We start from the raw sequence: 9,784 nt of genomic DNA, 5'->3' as shown, positions 1-9,784 counted from the left end.
ACACGCACACACGCACACACGCACACACGCACACACGCACACACACACACACACACACACACACACACACACACACACACACACACAACAACAACAACAAAAAACCATCTCCCAAATATCAGTATCTAATTAAAATCTTCTTTATGTATGTTTCATACTGTCTCTTAATGAACCCTTTTCTTCTAATGTGGTTGAACTTTTGTGATGTTGGTGCCAGTTTTCTGTACAGATGCTGGTTTCCTTCCTCTGATGAAGAGATATGGAGCTGTGAACGAGCTTCACATGATGTATATTCTTGGAACTTTCATGTTTTTCATGTTATCGAGATGAAGTTATGAGCTATCCAGAAAAAAAGGAAGGAATATGCTAAAATAAATAAAAATGAATTTTAATTAATACATTTTAGAAAGTACAGAAACTGTTTCTAAATACACATTAGCGCATTAGTTAGATCATAGCTATATATGGTCTTTAACAAAAAGAGCATTTTAATGGATGTAAAAATCATGATTTCATTAACCTACACAGTTTTGTCAGTGCTTCCATCTCATGTGACCATGTCTTATGACTTCCTGTTTTCCATCCACAAGCAGCTGTCATCTGTCAAAGCTACTCAGTCATAAGGCACTCAGTTTCAGAGCGGATTTCAGATTGCTCCTTTTTATTTTCCACCGTGTTGACTGCAGCTGCAGGACTCACTCGACATGGCTGCAGACTGCATTGTATGTCTCCAGGTTATTGTCATGTTTTTCTGTTGCACAGGGAGCAGTACTGACATTTCCTGCAAGAATGAAGCTGGTGAGCCTGTGGATTGGTGAGTTTATTACATACATTTTATTATTGATGACGATGCAAAGGATGTCGTTTACTTAACCTGGTTTTACCAAATCTGAGGTTTTAGCTACAGTGCTTGAAATGCATCTCATCTTGTTGCATTGAAATGGACAGCTTTTTTGTTGTTGTTGTTGTTGTTATTTTAAACAAAAAACTAATATATGACAATTCTCCCCAGGTTTGTCATTTACAAACTGCCAAAGGACAGGATTGGTGACATTGGGAGTGGGGTGGATTACATGTACCTGGACTCGTCAGTAGGGAAATGGCAGATGAGTAAATTTATGATTAACAGCAGCCAAGGAGCCTTAGGGAACACACTGAACCAGCTTTATAAAGGAGAAGTCTACAAGGTGATCCTGTGTTCCTCTTCTTTAAGTATGTTTCAAACTCTCCTTCCTGAGTGAGGCCCTTGTCTCTTTAATGGGGTTGAACTGTGGTGAAGCTGGTGCCAATTTGCTGAATGGATGATGAGTTTACACCTATGAGGAACTGAAGCTGGACATGAACAAACTTCCCTGATTATTCAATAACAGTCTGTTCTTGCACCATTTATATTTTTTCACAATGTGCAGAAAAAAGTACAAGGTATCCAGAAAGTAGCTAAAAGACAAAGTAAGATAAGATCAGATTAAAAAAAAACTAGGAAATTTGGGGAATCCAGTTAGATTTAATTATGATGGTTTTGTAGAGATGAAGATCAAATGTGGAACAACAAAAACAGTTCATAGCATCATGAATATTTAGAATAGGTTGAGCAGTTAAAATAACTTCCAATAAGTAATGCAGGTGTACTTTCCAGTAATCTCATTGTGTGATCACCAGCATGACAAGTGGTTTCACCATTTTTGGACATTCTGCTAAAATAATTCCACCACCAATGGCAATAAATGTACTGGGCAGAGATGAAACTTATGCCTGTTATTTTGTATTCATGCATGCAAAATATCAGAAAAATTTAAAAATGTATATACTGTATATTTTCAGATTTTTTCAGATAATGTATGATTAAAAGAAATGTTCTTCTAGTCTAACAGCTCGGTTTATGCACTCTACAATGATGGACCACCAGCCCTGAAATACATCCAAGGATATGGACACACAAAAGGTAATCATTGAAAGAAAAATAGACAGCTTTTATTCACTCATTTGAATAAAGCCTGTACAATAATTTGTTATTGTGGCTGTTTCATGAATGTATTACTTCTATCTCACTGAAGATAAAGCTGTGCAAAATAACAACATACATGTTGAACCAATCGTCGTTTTACTTCCAGTATGTAAGCACATCTTATGTTGAATGTTAAGATAAAGAAACGTCGCTTTCAACATTTTACAGTGAATGCCCTCTAGAATATAATGCTGATTACCAAAAAGTTGGGACACTGTGTCAATGTAACAGGATGCAGTGGTTTGTAAATCTCATAAACCCAAATGTTATTCCCAAGAGAATATACGTACATGTTAGAAGTACAACATCTCTTCCAGGGAAGAGATGTTGTATTTCAGCAAGACATTGCTTCATAATAACCCTCATACAGTATCCATTAAGCCAACATGTGTCCAGGTGCAGTCCAGACCTTTCACCAACAGACAACAACTGACGCATCATGGAACCAAACATCTGGTTATGAAGGCCTTTAATCCTTCAGTAGACATGAATGGGACAATATTCCTCTCCTAACACTACTGCAGTTGGTCTCCCTACTGTCCAGATGTTTAGAGGCAGTTGTTCAAAGAAGAGGGGGTGTTACACAATGGTAAACATGGGACTGACGCAACTGCTTAGTGTTGCCATTTAATGCAAAACAACCTGATATTTTCCTTGAAAATGTATCATGTATTTCAGTTTTAAGAACAAAACCCTGCGATGTTGTTTGGATTCTATTGGGAATGAAGTACAGCTTCAGGAAATCTATATCCCATTCACATTCAACAACACATCCCAACTTTTCGGGGGGGAATTTCAAATTGGCATGGTTTGACGTTGACTGTGAACAATTTGTCTCTTTTTCTGGAAATACTACTTGACCATATCACTGAAAACATGTCATTTTTAAGGATAACACTTAGGGATGATAGTTTAACCTGGAGCTGCAACTTGTTCGGAGTACGCTGTGCCATTATTGCAGTATAATGTGGCTACCTTAGGAACAATTAAGTCAATATAGCGGCTATATATGTAAATGAAAAAATATTTCTGACCTGAGGTAGCATTTTGCAGGAATCACAATGTTGCAAAATAAATACTGGTTGATGTGATTTTTGGCGTCAGGGGGAGGAAACGGGCAAAGAGCATCAGCCTGATAACTGCTGTGGACTATGAGTTGGTCTGACTCAACACTGATGGCAATGTTTGCAGACTTACATGCTGGTCTGCATGTCTGTTTGCATCTATGTGTGTGCTCTCGTTTATAGAGATGTGTTTCTTTGCATCCTGCAGGGGTGCTGCTCTTTGACCGGGGTCAAGGTTTCTGGTTATCACACAGCATTCCTCATTTCCCTTCATTCCCTGAAAAGGGCTACTTTTACCCCTCCTCTGGCAAAGTCAATGGTCAGACTGCTCTCTGTGTGACCTATCAGTATGAAAACTTCATTCTTATAGGTGAGTGAACACTCATGAAGCAAAAACATGCTTAGTGCTGGTGGAAAACGTAACTTTGAAGCTAATGATTCCATAAATAAAGTAAACGACTGAGGCTTATCTATGTTTATTCTCATTTGCCCGGGGAAGAGGCCAATTGAATCAGGTCACCTGGACTTGGTCATAAGTCTTAAAAGACATTTTGCCCCTTATCCAAAGTGACTTCAGTAGTCCATGCTGTTCCTTTCACTGCTGTTCCCTTCATGCCAGACTAGTCAAGAGAACAGCTTGTCAACTGATGTCAAGCTGGAGCATTTCTGGCAGGAGCAAAGGTCCAAAACTCTTGCTTTTAAATTCTTTACCATGTGAGCATGATGACACTGCTAAACATTATGGCCTGAATGTCAATATCAGCTGAAAGCCGCTAGTGACGTGGTGACAAATACTCCTAATTGGAAACCTTTTGTGGGCTGAGATTGACGGCTGAGGTTACTTTCAAATTTTGCCACCACAACTTTACAAAACCTCAAAGGACCTCAACTAAATCCTAGGCTGAATGTTGAAAAAAGAAAACATTTACATCAGTGATCGCAGACACTGAATTACATGTTGATTTACACTTTGATTTTGTTCTGTGCATCAGAAAGACAATAATTACAATCATATTGAAGGTTAAATACAAAAAACATACTGATATTTTTAAACATTACAAATGTTCCTACCGTGTACCATGCAGTTGTGCCACATGGATTAAATGTTATTTGTTTATTTATCTTCAGCAAAGCAGTTGGCCTACCTTTACCCGCGCTTCTACAACTGCTCTGTGCCCGCTGCTTTCTTGGCTGACCTGCCACAGTTGGCCCAGTTATGTGAAGGCTCCAAACCACAACTGACCTCAAATAGGCGAATGGAGCAGCTTTTTTCCATCCAGGGGGAGAAGTTGGTCAGCTTTGTGAAATCGGAACACTTTGTGGATGGTAAAGTATTTCAACACAGCAGAATAGTGTTCAGCACTCACACTTAGAGACCTCGGGTCACTTATGGAGTCTCTGTGTGGGGTTTGCATGTTATGACTGTGCCTGAGTGGCTTTTCTCCAGCGACTTTAGAATTTCCCCAGAAACTCAAGATATGCATCTATACCTTGTTGCTCTTGTCCAGTGATGCCCTGCCATTTCTCCAATGTTAGGTGGGTTATGCATGACTCCAACTTTGATAAGGTGTGATAGATAAATGGATAGATTACAGGTGCTGAAAAGGTCAAATGTGCTCGCCAAAGAATATCACATAGCTTTTATAAGCCATCTCTGTCATCACGCTATTAGGAACCTGATATTTGGGATATGAAATCAGATGATTTGTCAAAACAGCAACAACAAAAAACTAACCATAAATAACGTTAAAAATATTTTTTGCAGCGTTTCTTCATGCAGTCATTTCATCTACACTTCTCTCAATCAGATATCTACACAGGCTGGGTGGCTCAGGCTCTGGACGCCGACCTTCTAGTGGAGTCCTGGCAGAGACAAGGCCGCGAGCTGCCCTCCAACTGCTCTCTGCCCAACCACACCATGAACATCAAGAGGATTCAACTTTCCAAATCAGTCCTGTTCCAGTCCTACCACGATCACTCAAAGTGGTGTGTCTCCCAGGCTTATAAGGACCAGGTGACCTGCCTTGGGGATCTGAATCGTGCGAGGGCCCAACTGTGGCGTGGTGGAGGACTGATCTGTTCCTTCAATCCGTTGATTTACAAGGCCTTCAGACAGGCTGTGGATTGGTACGTTGGCTGCTAAAGACGCTGATTGGCTGAGAGAAATTCAGTCTCTGAGGTTTCTCTTGGTTTGAAAATGTGCAGGCCTGAATGGAGATGTTTAATGTTTAATGTTTTCAAGTGTGAGAAGCCATGAAGCCAAACCAAAAAGACTTGTAATTTGTTTGAATTAAACACAATGTTGTTGTGTTTCTTCTAATAAATATGCAATTATATATCATATTATTTATCATATATAGTTATTTTTGAGGGGTGATCCCCCCCCCCACACACACACACAGGTTTGAGGTAAGTGCTGATAAGGGTGAGTTTGTGCGACTGTCTGCCTCGCTGTGTTGTTTGCTCACTGGTGCCCTGGCGGCCTGTCCTGCAGGTACCCTGCCTTTGCTCCCTAAAAGTTTGGTTTGACTCCAAAACTCAGCCCCTGGTTGAATAAAGCAATACATCAATTAATGAACAAATGAGAATTGTGTTTTAAGAGTAAAAAGCAGTCCCACCTAATGGCCTGATTATCCAATTTACACTGAACATGAGGTTGAAAAAAACTGTTTTGACGTTTTATTTTTTATTTTTACCGGCTGAATCAGGAATTCTGCCACAGGACTGCAACTTTTTTTTCAAACGTACAAACTGTCTGTAATGTCCTGATACATGTAAAACTATTACCAGTGTTGGATGGGTAACGTCATTGATATTCCGATAAGTCAAATTACATTTGACTTTCATGATGAGTTCTCGCTTATATTTTAAATAAAGCAGCCTATGTATATTCACGAGGTCAGTAAATTAAATCAGATTCTACTCAGCTTGAAGGGCAGATGAACATTTGCAGTGTTGAAAATGAATAATCATGAAAGAATCATCAGTGATGACGTACAAGGAAGCTGCTCACATATAAAGCAAAAACGAGTTTTAAATTCCTAGTCAGTCAGTCAACGGTGAGCTAAGCAGTATTGTTCATCGTCCGAGTCTGAGAAGAACCGAGGATGGCTACATATGTAAGTAAAATAAAATCTCAAAATGGTGCTTAAGTGATCATAATTACTTCTGTGTTAGTTGAATATGGTTTAATTTCTTGGATCCTTTTTATTGTTTCAGAGGCAAGAACTTATATTTATATGACTTTCTATTTTATCAAGTTTTATTCTTTACTTATTTATGTTTTGATTTTAACCGAGCCTCAAGTACACAAGTTTATACTATGTCATATACATGAATGACAGTAAAGAATCCTTGATTCTTTGAACTTTCTATAGAAACCGCCATCATTGAAACCCAAAGTCTTTATCTCAGGTATTTAAACTCTTTGTGTGTGTCACTCTAGGTTTCGCTGACGGTGGTTTCTTTAGAAACCTGAGGTCATTAGCATATGAAACGTTGGGTGACAAAGAGTTAAAATACCTGAGCTCTTCATCATTTAGTTTGACTCACCAGCATCCCCAAGTGAAAGGCATGAACAGATGAAGGTGCCTGGATAATGGGAGAAACATTGTCCAAGACACATGACCACGTCTATATGACCTGATTCAATTTGCATTAAAAGTCAGGCAAATTACAATTACCAAGCCTCTACATTACAGCTGAGTATTATTATTAGTACTGCCAGTAGAAGTAGAAGTCATACTAGTAGTTTCACAGGGATATAATACAACCACTGGAATGTTGCTGGTTGCATTACTTTGTGTCTCAGATGTGGTCTGCTTTCTGAACCAGGACCTCCAGGGTCCACAGGCATTTAGGTTTTACACATCCTCTAGCAAAATAAAAAGATTGTTCATTTGTATTTGTCCAGCACCTTCAGGGGGGGGGGGGGGGGGGGGGGGGTCTTAATATGCACTGCCAACCTCACAACCAGCTATGAACTTTTCCTGTTTTCCCCTGGGCTGCTGCAAAAACACAAAGTTTATTTTTTGTTTTGGTGAATCTAATATGCTTATGTTTTATTGTTTCAGGCAGCACCAGTGACATTTCTCTTGAGCGGTGTTCTTCTTTTTCATGGCTGTTATTCAGATGTGAAATGCCGGAACAGCCGGAACAAGGAGGTTGACTGGTTGGTACAGATTTGTAATAATTTATATTTTGGGATTTTGCTACTTTAACTCAATTCATTTTAAAACACACTATTTGTTTCTGTGTCATTAGGTTTATCTTATATAAACTGCCCCAAAACACAAAACAAAGTTTGACATATTTATACATGGATGAGAGCACCAATGGATGGACACGCAGCCGCAGGAGAATCGACTATCAATCTGGTTGTCTAGCAAACACCCTGAGACCTTATCTTGACTTCAATAATACGGTGACAAATTAAAATGTTTATTCTGAGTACTGCAGTTTCCAATATAATTGTCATTGTTAAGTTTGGATTTTTATTCTTATTTGTTTCTTTTTTTACAGACTGAAGGCTTTGGATACATATTATACAATGATCAACCACCATTTAAAGCAATTTCTACGACATATGGACACAGTAAAGGTGGATACAGCAGTGTCTTTTTGGGGACATTTCAAATTCTGAAGAGCTAAAAGTAACAAAGCCATGTTTCTCCTGACTTCCTCAAGGCGTTGTGATGCTCGACAGACACAGTGGAGTTTGGCTCTCTCACAGTACACCAAGATTTCCACAAAACCAAACACACTTCTGGCCCAAAACTGGAAATATGAATGCTCAAATCTTCATGTGTGTTACGTACCCCTTTGATCAATTCAGTACAATTGGTAGGTCATTGCTCATCTATTTCACCATTATGCTGTTGCTGCATTTCTTTTCCAAACAGATAATAATGTTGTCAAAAACAATTTAATTCCTCAGCATTTCAGCTGGGATACATCCGTGTGTATTCATACGAGTCATCTATACCAGAAAACTTTTCTGATGAAATAAGATGCATCATAAACCAAAAACTCTGTCAGAAGTTCACATCAAGGTTTCGTGTGCGGACACTGAACTCCACGGCGGGCAAGAACTTTATCAGCTTTGCTAAATCTAGAAGATTTAAGGATGGTAAGTGGATTTATGGATTAAACATCATTTTATAGGAATAATAAAAATGTATTATTGAATGGATAACTCAAAACAGACGTTCACTACTCTTTTAGTCATGCGATGCTACATTCATCTGCAGTTTTTAATTTGTTCACAATGTATAATGTGTAAGGGACTGCACGAGCCAACTGTTGACTGTAAAATTGCCCCTCGGTTTAAATACATGTGGTTGTTAGTATTTCTCCAGCACCCTGTAACCGAAGATTAAATCAAGCAGTGGAGAATATGGATGGATTAAATTTACTGCAACATTTTTTACCACGCTATTCTCTGAAACGGATTCTTGATTTTCAAATAGATGAATACTCTTTTTCTTTTTTGATTCCATAATGCAGATCTTTACTCTGGGCTCATTGTCAATCATACGACTCAACCTCTGTGTGTCAAGAGCTGGGGAAGACTGCGTCGACCTCTAGCCTCTATACCTCATCATGTCTACAATGTGAAAAAAGTCAAGCTGGGGGATGAGACAATCAATGCTACTAGGGATCACTCCAAGTGGTGTGTGACTTCGGATGGTGGCTGGGCTTGCATCGCTGACATGAACAGGGAAGAAAGCCAGAAGGACAGAGGAGGAGGAGCAATATGCATCAACGACACGTTAGTTGGGAGGGCTTTCTATGAATTGATCCCACTGTCTGAAAAGTGTAAACAACATCAAAATACATAAGAGAGATAAAGTGTAATTTAAGATGCTTGTCTTGGGCCACACCAACAAACAAACAAACAAACACATCTAAAAAGTACTACGAAAAATACCTAATATATCACTAAATCAATATATGAAATGTATATGTTAAAACAATAACACTGCTGGTGGTTCTGGCAGGATGATAATAATGGGGAAAAAAGAGAAATCATGAATAAACCTTTGTGATTGTCTCTATATTGACACACACACACACACACACACACACACACACACACACACACACACACACACACACACACACACACACACACACACACACACACGCACACACACACCCACACCCACACACACACTCGCATTGCAGGCAGGTGTGTAAAACCAATGTTCACACAAGAAACATGTTTATTCTTATTTACACCTCAATAACTTCACCTTCCTGGTATGTGTGTGAACAACTTTATACAATTGAGCGAGCCAAAGCCTTTAATGAGATTTGGGCCTCTAGCCATTGGCATTTGTAGAATTTCCTATTGATAGCCATCAGGACTTCAGAAGAACAATACATTGTACTCTTTTTCATAACACTTTGTGAATATATAGATGGAGAATTGAAAATAAAAAAAATTTTTCTTGTGCTATCAGAGTTACAGCGTTTACCGGTATATTTATTTGATGTAGTTGTAGCATTGCCTTTGCTCCATCAGGGGGCGCTACAACACCATCAGCGATTATACCCACCTCATTTTGCGCAAGACATTTTGAAAGCTTGCAAGAATCTGACTCTGAGTACATTTTTGAACTTGTAGTTTCTGTTTTCATCGGAATACATTTAACTGAAACTGAATTCTGTACAGAAGTTGCTTTTTGGCCTCCTCGCCACTAGGGGTCAGACT

At 39.0% G+C, this 9,784-nt stretch overlaps 2 protein-coding genes across 4 annotated transcripts; both read left to right on the top strand.

The window, feature by feature from the left end:
* The first annotated feature begins 598 nt into the window (after window positions 1–598).
* Window positions 599–6,188, top strand: LOC308115275 (deoxyribonuclease-2-beta-like). Of its 2 annotated transcripts, XM_080472704.1 has the most exons (6): window positions 599–814; window positions 1,013–1,187; window positions 1,864–1,942; window positions 3,278–3,439; window positions 4,198–4,395; window positions 4,878–6,188. In XM_080472704.1, exons 1-6 carry the CDS (start codon window positions 705–707, stop codon window positions 5,210–5,212), a joined length of 1,059 nt encoding a protein of 352 aa, XP_080328830.1. In that variant the 5' UTR covers window positions 599–704; the 3' UTR covers window positions 5,213–6,188. The 2 variants fall into 2 exon arrangements, with proteins under 2 accessions (XP_080328830.1, XP_080328831.1); XM_080472705.1 differs by lacking the exon at window positions 3,278–3,439 and having other exon boundaries at window positions 616–814.
* Window positions 6,111–9,733, top strand: LOC308115276 (deoxyribonuclease-2-beta-like). 2 transcript variants are annotated; one of them, XM_080472706.1, is made up of 7 exons: window positions 6,111–6,188; window positions 7,143–7,240; window positions 7,333–7,492; window positions 7,591–7,669; window positions 7,756–7,911; window positions 8,006–8,197; window positions 8,575–9,733. In XM_080472706.1, exons 1-7 carry the CDS (start codon window positions 6,177–6,179, stop codon window positions 8,907–8,909), a joined length of 1,032 nt encoding a protein of 343 aa, XP_080328832.1. In that variant the 5' UTR covers window positions 6,111–6,176; the 3' UTR covers window positions 8,910–9,733. The 2 variants fall into 2 exon arrangements, with proteins under 2 accessions (XP_080328832.1, XP_080328833.1); XM_080472707.1 differs by having other exon boundaries at window positions 8,057–8,197; window positions 8,575–9,531.
* Window positions 9,734–9,784: the final 51 nt, after the last annotated feature.

The sequence above is a fragment of the Lipophrys pholis genome (genome assembly GCF_963383615.2).
Source record: "Lipophrys pholis genome assembly, chromosome: 10".
In the NCBI taxonomy this organism is placed as follows: domain Eukaryota; kingdom Metazoa; phylum Chordata; class Actinopteri; order Blenniiformes; family Blenniidae; genus Lipophrys; species Lipophrys pholis.
This window is presented reverse-complemented; position numbering and strand designations above follow the sequence as displayed.

Excerpts from the sequence above, each read along its gene's own strand:
- LOC308115275 (XM_080472704.1), top strand. The coding sequence starts at position 705 with ATGGCTGCAGACTGCATTGTATGTCTCCAGGTTATTGTCATGTTTTTC. Across the intron at positions 815-1,012 it reads GCTGGTGAGCCTGTGGATTG|GTTTGTCATTTACAAACTGC; the intron begins GTGAGTTTATTA and ends AATTCTCCCCAG. Across the intron at positions 4,396-4,877 it reads ATCGGAACACTTTGTGGATG|ATATCTACACAGGCTGGGTG; the intron begins GTAAAGTATTTC and ends TCTCTCAATCAG.
- LOC308115276 (XM_080472706.1), top strand. Across the intron at positions 7,493-7,590 it reads ATCTTGACTTCAATAATACG|ACTGAAGGCTTTGGATACAT; the intron begins GTGACAAATTAA and ends CTTTTTTTACAG. Across the intron at positions 8,198-8,574 it reads ATCTAGAAGATTTAAGGATG|ATCTTTACTCTGGGCTCATT; the intron begins GTAAGTGGATTT and ends TCCATAATGCAG.